Genomic DNA, 15,234 nt, shown 5'->3' with positions numbered 1-15,234 from the left:
CATCAGGAAAAGACTGGGCAAAAATGGCCTGAATGGCAGAGTTCCAAGGAGAAAACCACTGCTGAGCAAAAAGAACATTAAAGCTCGTCTCAATTTCTCCACAATACATCTTGATGATCCCTAAGACTTTTGGGACAACATTCTGTGGACCTATGAGACAAAAGTGGAACTCTTTGGAAGGTGTGTGTCCAAGTATATCTGGCGTAGAAGGAACACTGCATTTCATAAAAAGAACATTATACCAACAGTAAAATATGGTGGTGGTAGTGTGATGGTCTGGGGCTGTTTTGCTGCTTCAGGACCTGGAAGACTTGCCGTGATAAAAGGAACTATGAATTCTGCTGTCTACCAAGAGATCCTGAAGGAGAATGTCCGACCATCTGTTCGTGTACTCAAGCTGAAACGAACTTGGGTTCTGCAGCAGGACAATGATCCTAAACACACCAGCAAGTCCACCACCGAATGGCTAAAGAAAAACAAAATGAAGACTTTGGCGTGGCCTAGCCAAAGTCCTGACCTGAATCCTATTGAGATGTTGTGGTATGACCTTAAAAAGGCCGTTCATGCTCGAAAACCCTCTAATGTAACTGACTTAGGGCAATTCTGCAAAGATGAGTGGGACAAAATTCCTCCAGGACGCTGTAAAAGCCTCATTGCACGTTCTCGCAAACGCTTGGTTGCACTTGTTGCTGCTAAGGGTGGCCCAACCAGTTATTAGGTTTAGGGGGCAATCACTTTTTCACACAGGGCCATGATGGTTTGGATTTTTTTTCACCTTTAATAATAAACACCTTCATTTACAAATTGCATTTTGTGTTTACTTGTGTTGTCCTTGACTATTGTTTAAATTGGTTTAATGTTCCGAAACACTTAAGTGTGACAAACATGCAAAGGAACAGGAAATGAGGAAGGGGGCAAACACTTTTTCACACCACTGTATGTTGTTCTCGCAGGTTAGACCATATATGTGGTAGATGATTCGAATAGCTAATGAAGTGATTGATTTTTGACTGACAACACTGTCCTATGTCTAATCTTATTGTCATAGTTGACCTAAAAAAAAATAAGTTTGAATGCTGTTTCCACAAACGCTAGACGGAAACATTTCATTATTGCGTTTAAAGCAGCTACACACCAAATGTCCAACATACAGTATATTGCTATGACAAATCAAGGCTTTCCAAATAACGTTCAAAGAAAAGATGACACACTTTTTAAAGGGTGCTAGTCCAAATATTCAGATGTATCAATAAATAGAGAATCTAAACATGTGTAACCACCTTTAAATACCAAAGAAATGACCAAATTACAATAACTGATGCAGTAATTACCCATAAGAGAAAAGGCGTTGGCCTGTTTGGTTCAACATTGCACTGGCTCCCAGGGATGTCCATTGTGTCAGGTGTGTAACAGCAGTATTTCCCCTATTCTAATCACACTTCCGGTTAAAGCTTGTCATTACAAACACTAGGCCCATCAGCAGGACGGCATGTCAGCAAAACAACCCAGCTGTTTGAGTCTCTGGCTGCAGACACAGTATAGATAAGCAAAGGAGACTCTGGATGCTGGGTTGGAAATAAATAGTGAGCCACACTGCAACTGGGGGTTTGGGTCGCCACTGCAGTTACCTGCGAGGGTTCTGGCACCTGAAAAACATAAGAAAGAATAACGGATCTTTAATGCTGTTACTTGATAGTTGGAGGATGTGTGAGTACCTTTCCCCTAAGATTGTCCATCACCTTTCACATTCTTTTGTTTTTTGTCTCTCCTTTCTTTTCCTTCCTCTTCCTCTTTGCCTTTTCCTACAAGGGGAACACAATTACCAACGAGCCTCCATTCTCTCAGATGAAAGATTCTTATCAACAATCTCAAAACTGATGCAGCAATACATTCATGTACTTACCTTTCAACCTTCATAATAGGTTTCCTGACTCTGACGAAAAAAATCAAAAAAATTCGAAAGAACATTTAGGTGCAACATCATTTAATAGTCGTAAGTATGTGCCAAATCTGTCTCCTAAAAATTATGTTTATGTACTTTGTTTTGACAAGCATGTTTTGGGGAAACATACTAGTTGGACTATGTTCACTGGCCACATTTTTTAGTCTTTAGCAGATATATTCAGTGTGAATATTTTGCAACTTCGCAGAAACAGTAACTAGAAAAGTTACACAAGTTACACAAGTTAATACAAATTGTAACTTTAATGGCACTAAATACATAAATGTAATTTCTAGGTATAGCATAGTATTAGCATACTTATGAATATTTCATGTCACAAATGACTTCTTTTCTTACCTACATTCACATGTCTGATGCTCCACAAATGCCATCTCAACATATTCTTGACCTGGCTCTGATGGCCTGATTTTCAACAGCTAAGGGATAAAACCAGTTAAGATTACCAATAGAAGCAAATACAGCACATAGAGTAATGGATCACACAAATGTAACAATAATAATTAGATTGCACATGTCCTTGTCTTACCTGCATGGTGACGTTTGTAGTGTGGGTGGGATGGCACTCCAGGTTTTCGTCCCCACAGCAACCTGCGCACCTCACCAGCGGCACACAGGCAGGGCTGTAGATGTGCTCCACCTCTGTCGGGTACTCCTGCACCACCTCCACCAGCTTCTCAATGGTCCGGCAGAAGCTGCGACCCCACACTTCTTGGAACATTAACACTGTGGATGAGAGTAGGGCGGCTGAGCGTAGGCCACTTTGCGGTTACAAATGAGTCATATTGTGTTTTTTCTAAGGAATCTTGCTTTGAGAGGAAAATACAGGTGCAAGGTTTTTATTTGATTAATTTGTTATTATTTTCTGTACACCTATCTGTCTTTCTATCTTAAGTTCACAGTGCAGATTGCAATCAACATCCAATTTATTTGAGTTTATGTATGTAAAGCTTAATTAGAGCTACCAGAGAAGAGGTATTTGTACTGCTTGAATTAAGATGCACTGTTTATGATCACACACACGAACAGTATCAGTAATTACCTCAATAATCCAACAATGGCAACCTTATACCATGTACACAGAAACATAAAACCAGTTGCAATACGCCAGTAGTGTATCCTGTTTTCATTATGAAGCAGAAATGTTTGTGTAATGTACAGTACCCTTTCCTATGGGAGTATATGTGTTTAAGTGTCCCAGTTGTACAGTCTGTGGGGAAGGAACAGGGACGACTATGACCGAACAAACACAGAAGGAAGAGAAAACAAACATTGGAAACATGGCCATGAACAGAACCCTGCTGGAGCTGGAGCTGTGCTGCCCCCCAGGGACCTCTGGGACTGCAGTGACCCTCAAGGTCACCGAATGGAGCCTGACACTACAACAAGCTGTTTATGAAAGCAGACAGGCTGAGAGGAGAAGGCTGAGGAAGCCTCTACAATAGGAAGATGAGGCCACAAACTATAATGCTGTACAGCGCAAAGGGCCAGTTCACTGGCCAGTTGCAGCTCCTTGAGCTCACTATATGTCTGCTGCTTTTCCTGTTATATGATCTCTAATGCTCTGCCTGCATGTTTTACATTCAGTTTATTTCCCTTATATCAGCATAGATTTATATTGATGGGTGGAAGGAAGAGGATATGAGGGTAAAAGGTAAGCAGCTGAGTCTACTAGTCTAGATATGCCCTGCTATTCTCTAAAGTCAGAAGAAATTAATAGAGCTTGATCATCAATATTTCTCAACACCTTAGTTCAAAGGTATTTTGTCAGAGCTGGCATCCAATCATTTGGTTCGCATCAGACGGCTACCACAAACACTGTAAAAATTATGGTTTGACAAATTAGCTTTTTTTTTTCTTTTTTAATAACTCTTGTTGACTCTTGTGCTGTAAAATATAATTTTAAAAGCAACACCCCTAACACGTAGAGAATATTTCACAAATTTAACAAGCAGTTATTCCTACCTTCTGTTGTATTGGTTTTGCTTGACAAGGGAAGACTCTGCAAAACAGAAAATAAAAATGTTAATTTTTTCATTCAGGTTTGCTGTGACTACATATTATAGTAGGCTACATGTTCACACATTGCACCTCTTACTACTTTAATACAAACCTTTATAAATTGTTTTGTAAAATGCCCTGTACTGTAAAGTCAGCAGCAGCCTGAGGTATCACCAATATCAGACACTCAAGTATCGTTGTCCTCTAGTGGTGCTAGCTGGAATTGCAGTAAAAATAAAGCAGGCGATCACACACCTTTTTTTCCACCCTGCAGTGGAAAGACACTTCTGACAAGCAGCAGATCCAGTCTCTCATATACTGTGTGTGTATGTATGTATGTATGTATGTATGTATGTATGTATGTATGTATATATGATGTTCCTTTGTGTGCGCGACTGTTTAGGTTCAAAACCTGTTTCCTGTGGTGTAAGATTCATCTCTCTATTTATTTTCCCATTGATGGTTTCCCCATCCGTCTTGATTTTTTCCCATCATCCCATGATAAACAGAGTGCAGTTCTCATTTGCCTGGGAAAACACAAATCCTCTAGTTGACTCCATCTCAGGATTAATAAAATACCCTCTAGCAGACAACCTGCTTCCGCAATCTGTCCTCTGGTGTTACATTTAAGTTTTTGTGCAACACACACACACACGCACGCACACACACACACACACACACACACACACACACATTTGATAGTTAGAATAAATGAAAGTGTACGCAGACAGACAATGACATTGCTAAATAATGCCACTAAGGACTGTTGCTTTTTTACACCATCTGTCTGTTGCTAAAATGCATCTACTTCCTGTTATGGACCAAATTTAGTTTGGGAGTAAGGATAGCATCTGTCACTGCTATACTGTTTTTCCAAACAATGCGATTAAAGAGGAATGTCCGCTTTGATGATGATTCACACTCACACAAACATTTTAGAGGTTCTTGTAAAACTATTCTCAGCAACAGAAAATTGTTGTACGACAGATTTCATATCAATAGTTGCACACAAGCTTCCAGTCAACCACTTAGGTTCAGTCCTCCCTGTGCTGGGGGATCTGTTCAGGCATCTCCCTTTTTTCAAAGTGGCTATTCATCTGGCCAAAATGTACAGCTGTTCCTCCGACAGAGGAGATGTCCCATAGAGTGGCGTTCATTGAGCTGTGTCGGCTTTACAACAGCGCCACGGGATATAAGCGTCACTAGCAGAATCTGCTTCATACACAGCATGGGAAAGACATAGTTCCGTTTAAGTTATTGTTAAAAGTCACTTCCACTCCTTGGGGTGCATTGATTATTTTCATTTTCTCTAGAAATGCCAGGCTTATACAATAAATCCTTATCAAGTAATAATTGGCATATGATCTGTTCTCTTTCTTTTTATTGCTGCTTCACATCACAAGGGATTTTTGGCTCTGGCTTCTCAGTTGCAGTTCAGAATGTGGTGAGGTGGGGAGGATTTTCTGACCTCAGTCATTGGTTAAGCCCTGACATGGCAAGGAGGCATCTTAGGCACCTCCTGTGGTCGATAACAGAGGAGTGAGCTGCCAACAAGAAGCTGCCAAATTATGAAAGGCTGCATGAAGATCCTCACGTAGCCATGTCTTCCTTATCATGCACTTCGAGTAAGACTGTTTAATTAATAGTGACTGGGAGGTTGTTCAGCTCTGGAAGGGTGGACCACATATTTAAAGGTGAAAAGTCCTGTTTTATAAATCCCAGAATTAGGATTGCTTTCTGAGTAGTCTTCTCAAGATTTCTTTCACTTCATTCCCTTGATGACATTTTTTCAGGGTATTTTTACTCCAACATTGCTGTGTGTCATTTTCATTTATTGTTTTCATAATTTGGATGTTAAGAGCTCTGAAACATAACTGTGATTAAGGGCTAGAACTAATCTTGACCTGACTATAAATTCTTCTACAGTTGGTTAATATTGGAATACCTCTACTTTGGGTCCTCTGCATTGCATGTACAACATCTGGTTTCTGGGAAATACAAAAATTGCTTTGAAATCATTTAAAAAGTTTTATTTCAATCCTAATAAAAACAAGAACAACATGATACAGTATTAATATGAAATAGGCGAGGAATTGTTACATATGGGTCATGCTCTGCAGCCCACATGGTCTCTATCCCATAGTTAGTACAATTTGTTTCCAGCTGTTGAAATCTGCTTCTCAGAGACCTTTGCTAAGCAGTGCAGTGTATTGTGTAAGTCTCTAGTGAAATTTTGTAAGCTGCTGACTAAGAGTTTGCTCTGTCCTCTGGGTCAGATCTGAGGACTTGTCGTGTCTCTGGGCTCCTGCTGTCAGGCCTGAGAGGCCTGGGCCTCACTATTCTCCACTCCCACACAGCTGAACTGTGTAATCTTTAACCTCTTTGCTTGAGACCATCTGTCAGAGGAAGGGCAGCCTGCATAGGGAGCAAAAACAAAACATGATGGGGACCCACTGTAATGGTCATAAAAGATTTTAAAACTTTTGAGGGTTGGGGGGGGGGGATTCCATAGCAGGTACTGTGGCCACTAGCCAGCATATTCCACATTGTGTTTCCTAAAGAGAAATGAAGATGACTTAGGAAGTAAAGTAATGAAAATCAAATGCAGATCGGTTTCTTTGCAAGTTTAGCCAAGATAGATGAGCAAACTTCTCTCGGACTGGACCGGAAATTCATGCACAACTGGATTAAGTCATCAAAAATGTCTCTTTTCCTTTGGATTCCAAAACAGTGACAGTGATGTTATGTCATTTCAAATGAAAGGTGTTCTAAGAAGCATAATAATCACAATTACACTTTCATTTAATTGTACTTTGAATCCAGGGGAAATGCAAAAAAAGTGTGTAATAATATATGCACTAGTAAAAAATGTAATCCGTTTTGCTAGGAAAAATTAAATTTTCATTAATATATTCTTATTCTACTTATAAAAGGGGAGCATCATTAAAGATACTCATTTAGGTTTGAGATGACAACAACAGGCTTTTTGTCATACCCCATGTGGTTGAGACAATGTCAAAATGTTCTGTTCAAAACTGAGTGAAGCCTGTTTGTATTTTTACCCATCAAAATAAGAAGCATTAGTCCAGCAGTTCTTCAGTTGGCACATTTCATCTTCGAAATAGCTTTCAGAAGAGGGATTTTAGTTTCAAATTCTAATTAGCAGAGGAGATTAAAATAAAAAACATGGACATTTAATTATCACCAGTTGGCACACACATTTTTTGGGATTGATAAAAGGTGTAAAAAGGTGTAAACCGAGTTATGTTATTTACTGTATAATCGTCTAACCATGCACATTCATCATCTTTGACAAAATACAAGAGCTTGCACACAGATCACTTTCAGGCTTAATCAACTGACTGAGGATTAAAGAAGCCGTTCAGACCTGTACCAGAAAACTACATGAGATTCTGAATCATTTCATAGTTTAAAGGTTAAGATAATCATGATTGCTTGGTTTCATTTGGACTGAGTTTTTGGAAAACCCCTCTTCAACCCTTCTTGACTTGAAGAAATAATGATCCCAGCTAGATCGGGCATCATGCCATTATTTACATGGCTTTCCAAAAGAGTCTACTTTAAAACTTAACCTTAATCGGCGAGGGTGACAGTGTGAATAAACAGAACGCAGATGAGGTTTGGTCGTCTGTGTTAACTAAATCAGCTCTTGAACAGAGTTTGGTGATTTGGGGGATGCATGCAGAGGGGAAGTTAGCAAAAAATGTAAAGCTGGCAAACATCCCAGCAGTAATCCAGACCAGTAAAGCACCTGCATCTCCAACTCACTGAAAACACATAGGCCAGGAGCAACTGTTTCATGGTTTTGGCCTGACTGAAGCTTGGCTCTGAACACGAGACCACACAGGACAGAGAGCACTGAAGCAGAACGAATGAATACAAACACAGAGATGGCTGGACAAGTGAGAAACAGAGCAACCTCCCTGCCTCACTGAGCATCCTCATCCATCCTTTATGGAGAACCAGATTCCACATCATCCATACCATGACTGAGACTGTAATTCTCAGGCGTCTCACAGGGCCTGCCGGGCACAGTATCTATTCTCCGCTACTACAAAAGACACCAGGTTCTGTTTTGTATCAACGAGGTGGCTGAACCTACAATCACAGCCGTGCCATTACAGGTCTGACAGTATCCAGCTGGGTTTCTAGGGTAGTCAGCACAGGGTTTGTGATCATAGCAAAGCCAAAACAGCTTAACAGACCATGTGGTAAACTTGCCACAACACTTTTTCAAGCTATCTGGATGAATTGAGCCTTTAAAATGCAACGTTATTCCACAGATTAGACACACTTTTAGTTGGGGTGTCATACAGAGTCAAAGACACAAAGTACAATACATAAACACGTGTTACTAATTAAAATAAATCCAGAACCTTAAAAATAAATTTGCAGCAGCTGGTTAGCTTAGCTTAGTTTAGCATAAAGACTGGAAACAGTCGGAAACAGCTAGCCTGGCTAAATCCAAAGATAACAAAATCCAGCACCTTAAAAGCGCACTAACTGGCATGCTACATCTTGTTTGTTTGATCCCTACAAAAACCTAAGTGTAATGTGGGGGATTATACGTAGCTCAGCATAAATTATTACAGGAAGACCTAACTTTTAATCAATGCACTACTAAATCAATTCAGCTGTTATCCAAATAAATGGACATTTTATCATGCTGTGTTTAACTGTCACATAACTGCAACTAGTCTCTCCTTATTGAAATGTAGCTCAGTGTAAATTCTTTCAGGAAGACCTAACTCTTAGTCAATGCTCTACCTGAATCAAATCAGCTGGTGGAGATGTTCACCTTCCTGCTTAACCAATCAGAATCATACACAAATTGCAAGGGCCAATCACAGAGTCACAACCCTGCTTTTAAAAATCAGTTTCTCCCTGTGCCATTCAGCTGTCGTTGCAGGCAAAGAGTGACTCTCCACCCCCCCTTCCACCTCCAGTCAACTACTCCGGCTGACCGGTCTGGAGCTTCCTTCGTCTTCGGGCTCCTTTGTCGCCACCATTGGTGTCCAGATTCCATCTGGGGGTCTGATGGTTCTCTACCCCTTTGTATGTATGAAACATTCATATAGCAATGGAGTCTAATCGCCAAAGACTTTGTACATTTTATTGAGCTGTACAATCTTATTTGCAAATCTGCAAACATGTCTCTTCTGATTAAAAAGCTGTGTAGGGTGACCAGACGTCCCAAAAAATCGGAACAGTAAATCCAAACAGTTTTCCCAAATCCTGATTCCTGCCCTTATTGTTCCAAACATTATAGCAAAGTCTCAAAAGCAGACTCTCGAATATTTATAGTCTGATAGAACATTAAAAACCGTTCATGGTGATTTAGTGGGGACACTGCATAAGCAAACTACATATATCTAACTGTACAGACCAACAACTTTGTTTAAATATTTGTATTATTATAATAATAATATTAAATAATTTTGGTGCGGTGTCCACACCAAACTCCCCCCACCCCCGTCTCATCCCATCCCAAATTTGACCCATTCTAATCTGGTCACCCTAATGCTGTACCATTTTTTTGCTGGCAGCAGTTACTTCCTGGAGTCTCAGCTGGTTTCCTGACCTCACTGTGATGACAAGAATACAGGAAGTCACTGTGCCTAGCTAAGCAATCGTCTGGTAACTGTAAAACAACAACTTATCTTTTTTTTTTACACTTCAGTTGTACAGTTTACAGGCTAGTCTATATGCTATGCTATATGCTAACTGTCTGTCTGCTCAGTCTTTTACCTCTACTAGCTGGGCCTAACTCTCAGCAAGAATAAGCATATTCCCAAAATGTCAAGCTATTCCCCTAGGACTCCTTCTCTTTTCAAAATAAAGACAATTACATTGTTTGATGTGAGTTTGTAAAGATTACAAGCATCATGTTTTCTTGTAGTGGTTGTCTATTTTTATGGAGAGAAAAAAAACAACAACAATAAAATGAGGTCACGTGACAGGGGAGAGGTAAACCTCCATATAAACGTTGATTTAGATAAACATCATTTCCTTAGTTTAAGTCCATTAATGCATGCACAAATGTCCCCCTAAAGACGCAGAGGACCGTGCACCCTGTCCGCAAACATACACAAACACACGACACAGGTCTTGAGATAAGGCTGACCGGTGGTAATTGTGTTCTCTATTACAGTAAACGTTTTTCTCCCTGTGTAAACCACAGTAAATTACATCCAGATGGGAGATTAAAGCTTGCTAAGTAGACGGCTGCCCCGAGCGCCACCGCTCCTCCTCCTCTGCACAAGGGAAGGAGAAATCCATATTTCCTGATTGCGATTAAGACCCTCCCTTGGGCCAGGGCATTACAACTAGAGAGAAATACCACAACAGTGCAAAGAGCCCTATCAGTCAGCAGGTCAGGCTCAGCATGCAGACATATGAACTACAAAAATGTGCAGGAGAAAGCTAAAGACACAGAAGGGAATAATTTGACTTTTTAACTTTTCGATTGATGATAACTGAGCTGCATGTAGATAATAAAACAGTTGCTCTTTGATTCTGATAAACTGAAACCTACACCAGATGTTAACTGTTGATGTTTTAGAAAACAATTTGCTGGTTAAACTCTATTGTAACTACTGAAAAAGGGACGTCATGTCATCTACACTTGGCTATGACACTCCATGAACAAAAACATAAACACATATGTGCAATACAGATGGTCAGACTCAAGTATTGTTTTGCTGCCGATGACGGGGTAAAGGAAACACCTGCGTAATGTTATGTCCACACATACACACACACACACACGCACACACACACACACACACACACACACACACACAGATACAAGATTAGAAGCTAAGGCTCTCTCAGGCCTTCCATTTTTCTTTTTTTCCTCAGTGTTCAGAAACATGCTTTACCGGTGAAGTGATGAGGCTGTTTGGCAAAGTCAAAGAGTTAGTCAAGAATTTTTTTTCTGTATCAGAAAAATGCAGCATTTTGAAATATACAGTACATGTAGAAGGAATTTCATAATGGTTGTGTTGTGGCAAGATTTTAACTGCATTCATTGCTATGACAATAAAGAGGAGCTATTGTACACAGACCCATTACATTTGATTGTTTTTAAAATTAGGCAGGGGAAATGCCAAATGGGCAGGAGGCAACAGGCACTATGGCAAATTTGGCGATGCTCTTTTAACATAATCAAATCTAAAATACAGAGTTAATTACAGGCAAGGACTAGGCAGGAATACTAACAGTTTTGTAGTTTAAACATAAATACACTGTACATATACAGTATGTGGTGTATGTGCACAGGAAAAACTGATAATACATTGAACAGGAGAATTCAGAGTGTCGAGGAACAAGGCTGGTGGAAAGCGTTTTTAAGTGACCAAGAGGCCACCGTTGCTTCTAAGGGAACTTGAGTGCTTCCAGCCTTTATCAAGGTCCATATCTGTATAGGACCAGGACAGTTTCAAGAGAATGAATCATATCTGACACAAAGCACACATGACTGGGAATCACAGGAATTGGGAAAAAATGAATTCTATAAGTTGAATCAGCAATTTTGATGCTGCTTACAGATAAATCACATCGCAATCAACATACAGTAGCAATAATGTTTCTTATGCAAAAGGTAACAAATACCCAATGACTGTGATACGTCATGCTTTCATCAGTACTGGTTTAGATGCTTATACTCAGCTGTAATAACTTCCTCAAATCTCTCAAATCTGTGCATGCCTGTACTTGACCTTTACAATCACCACAACTTATTTGTACCTAACTACAACACCAAGGACTGCTTGCTTAGTGGTATGTATGTAGCTGTTTGCTTGCACATGTTGGTAGCTCAAAAATGGGAAATAAATGCAGTAGTGATGGCTCATTTCTGCAGTGAAAAAGCTACATTTTAACTGCTACGTTTGTTTTAGAATTTTTCCCAACCTGAACCCATTGGAAAACTACAGAATGAACATATACATCAATTTTTAGTTGATATTTGTGAGAATATCGTAACTTGAACATTTGACCTCTTCTGCCCTATAAAAAAATTACACAAAAGCAGCAGAGTAAAAAATCACTCTTTGGTTTGTCTGGTAATAAACCATGGAGATATGGCGGCAATAGTGATGGTGCATAAAATAAATAGATATTTTGTGACAACATGCAGGGGCCACAATAAACATCTCACGTGTTTCAACAAACACACACGCGCACACACACACACACACACACACACACACACACACACACACACACACACACACACACACACACACAGGGCTATGCCATGAATCCATGGTAGTAATGCAGAATTATTAAGCACATGAAGTCAACCCCACCCTCTCCACGTACTCTGTGTTTCTTGGTATGACTGACTGCATGAGTCACACGGCTGCTGATGGCAGATCCAGCTGCAACACTGATGTGAATCCCTCAATGTCATTAGTGGCACATATTTATGGTTAGACATCCCCCTTAAAAAACTTTTAGAAGTCGCATTCCCAACCGCATGGCCAATGTTTGCTTTTTTCCACTTTGGTATGGCAGTCAGTTTATTGTGGGAGCTGGCAAGACAACACTTACCAAGTCTTATTTTGTCACTATGACTTGGAAAGAGCTGTTAGCATGAGTGTCTCTTGTCTGCTAAAAATGTGAAAAATGTAGTCCCTCATTCGTATTCATGGTTTTTAAGTGGGCTTTTGCACTACAGAGGGAAAATGGAGCAACTTTTAAGTTTTAAGATGATCGTTCAACATAAAGCAATTATGGCAACTGAAGGGTGAGAGAAAGACTACGGAAATAACGAAGCTCAGATCCTCACAGTAGATAGTATGAGCTGACAGGTTGTTGAATCTCAGAATTGAATGGTTTACATTTGCTGTCGGTCTTTTTGGCAGCGGGGGGCCACTTAACCTGCTTCATGTGGAAGGGCCCTGGATATTGTCACTCCTATTTTGACTGAGCAGGCCATGATCTGATTATGAGGATTAGTGGAGATGTGGTGATCCCATGTCTCTCCCACTCACTCTCAACTCAGCAACAGCTGCAAAGTCTCTGGCTAGAGAATCTAGTGGGACCAGGAGCTTTTTCCAACCTTGAGAGCCTAAGTTTTTATGAGTGTAATATGTCTAAATGTGGCCTGCAATTTGGCATATGGGAAACAAAACAGTGTTACTAAGTTTAACTGTCTGCAGCAGTGTATGAAGTGTGACAGTAGCAGTAAATGGAACAATGGCCTGGTTTTGCATTAAACATGACAACCACCTTGGGAGGAAATCAGAGACGGAATGGGTTCAAGAACCTGAGTGTTAGTTGGCACAAGTCCTTCTGTGCAATGCCACATCCTCTAACAAGTGTTTCTACACAGGCATTTAAAAGAGATTTCACTCCAGTTTTAGCTCTGTTCCGGCACATTTTCATTTTAAGACTAAAAGACAATGCTAGGCAACAGAGAACAGAACATCTTTGTACTACAGTAATCCCTGCCAACCTGACAGTGATATGACAACTGAAATTAAGTTTCAACAGATCTTTTGCACACACACACACACACACACAAACACACACACACACACACACACACAAACACACACACAATCGGGTTCCTCTTTATCTATGTGATTATCCATACTGCACATACCCAATAACCATGCTGATGTTGACAAGACAGGACAGAAAAGAGAAATTCAATACTTTATACTTTCTTGCCAGTTTTGCCTGGTACACTGCCAACACTTTCACTCTAGCAGCTTGCCAACTCACTGTTTTAAAACTATAGCTAGTACCATTCAAATGTAAAGATTTCTTATTGTATTAAGTATTATTCATTGTTGTGTTATCCTGTATTAAGGAATTTCTCACCACCATTGCAGTCATAGTGTTTTCTGGATGAAAATCTACACTGCAAAGTGCAAAAGGAAAAAAAGGGCTCCTCATACAGGAGTGGGAATAATCCACTTCTGTGAAAAGTATGATAAAGTGAGTCACTATACATCATGTGTTCCACAGGCATAGTGTGGCAGTGTCACGTCCCATCTTATGAATGAAGTGAGCAGAATGGCGCTCATTCAAAAGCGGTATGAAGGTTTCAAAGCACAATATATTATTCGGTTTAATAGGCACATTATTTACTATTTATTTATCACAATATTACTTTCAGTCAGACACACAGCAGACCCACGTAATCTAACTAGTGTGTGCAAATATTTATGTGGTGAGTCTTTGTGGAAAATCGACAAAAAATCCCCTTTTCTTTTTTCTTGCCGAGCTTAACGTTTCGGTAAATGAGACTTACCTGTGCAGGTGAGAGCAGCAGATAAAGCGCCACCGCAGTCTGGATGACAAGACCGAGTTTCATTTCGCGATGTCTGCGAGTGGAGAGGGGTTGATGGCTCACGGTGCACTCAATAAAACACTCCGACAAAATTGCAAAACTACTCAGAAAAGAAAAAAAAGATACTGACCGGGAATTTCCAAATCATCCGTTCCCGGTTAAGTAAGGCAGAAAATGAGTGCAGTCACGTAGCTCAGCTGCCGCGTGTAACCTGATGAAGTGGCTTGTGCTTACCAATGAATAAGGTCCCGGAGGCGAACTGGAGGTGTGGTGGCAACACAATACGAAACAAAAAAGTTTTTAAATTCACATTAAAAATCAAAAGGACACATCCAAAAATGACTCTGCAGCATGGAATAGTGACAGCCAGTTTTAGTATATTCAGTCCAAAAACGTGTGACGATCCATGCGCAAAGTTGCACCAACAGTTTCGGTTTTCAGTCCTGCTCTGAGCTCCAGTCTTGCTCATAATTGCCCCCACACTACCTTTTCACAAGCTGGCCATTTAAATCTCCTCCCCTTCTCTGTCCTCCTCTCTGCTCTGCTTCATCTCTCCTCTCACAACTCACTCATGAGATTCTTTTCACTCCCCCTTTAAGCCCCAATCCATGTAATGGTAATGTAGCTATGTGATGCTGCAAGTTGTCAGATATTGTGACACTGCTGCTGATGCTTAGTTTTTGAAATCTAGACCATACACCACAGGAGATTTAAAGAGTATAAACAGACTTGCTGACAGACTTCTTCTGAGGACTTTCTTTGAGAGCTAAAGTAAACACTGAGAGATCTTTGGCAGTGGGGACATGGTTGGTACTAATTGCTGTCCCGGGCTCCAGGATCCACAAAGATTTTCCTCTGAGACTTTATTTGCAGAGCAAGAAAGGGAGATTCCACTGCTGTTGACACATAGAGTTAATCTTCAGTGTGAGACTTCTGTGTTTGGAGA

The 15,234-nt window shown here is 40.3% G+C and overlaps 1 protein-coding gene across 1 annotated transcript; it reads right to left on the bottom strand.

Annotated features, from left to right (window-relative positions):
* Positions 1-941: 941 nt before the first annotated feature.
* pgfb (placental growth factor b) lies at positions 942-14,662 on the bottom strand. Its single transcript, XM_034857933.1, has 7 exons — positions 14,250-14,662; positions 3,926-3,962; positions 2,490-2,686; positions 2,300-2,379; positions 1,904-1,933; positions 1,740-1,802; positions 942-1,646 (listed from the first exon to the last, which is right to left on the bottom strand). The coding sequence occupies exons 1-7, from the start codon at positions 14,310-14,312 to the stop codon at positions 1,625-1,627; spliced, it is 492 nt and encodes a 163-aa protein (XP_034713824.1). The 5' UTR covers positions 14,313-14,662; the 3' UTR covers positions 942-1,624.
* Between the last annotated feature and the right edge of the window lie 572 nt (positions 14,663-15,234).

The sequence above is a fragment of the Etheostoma cragini genome, chromosome 20, assembly GCF_013103735.1.
Source record: "Etheostoma cragini isolate CJK2018 chromosome 20, CSU_Ecrag_1.0, whole genome shotgun sequence".
NCBI classification, from domain to species: Eukaryota; Metazoa; Chordata; class Actinopteri; order Perciformes; family Percidae; genus Etheostoma; species Etheostoma cragini.
Note: the sequence above shows the minus strand (reverse complement) of the source record. Positions and strands in the feature narration are given on the sequence as shown.

Excerpts from the sequence above, each read along its gene's own strand:
- pgfb (XM_034857933.1), bottom strand. The coding sequence starts at position 14,312 with ATGAAACTCGGTCTTGTCATCCAGACTGCGGTGGCGCTTTATCTGCTG. Across the intron at positions 2,380-2,489 it reads CTACAAACGTCACCATGCAG|CTGTTGAAAATCAGGCCATC; the intron begins GTAAGACAAGGA and ends TTTATCCCTTAG. Across the intron at positions 1,934-2,299 it reads CATCAGACATGTGAATGTAG|AGTCAGGAAACCTATTATGA; the intron begins GTAAGAAAAGAA and ends TTTTTTCGTCAG.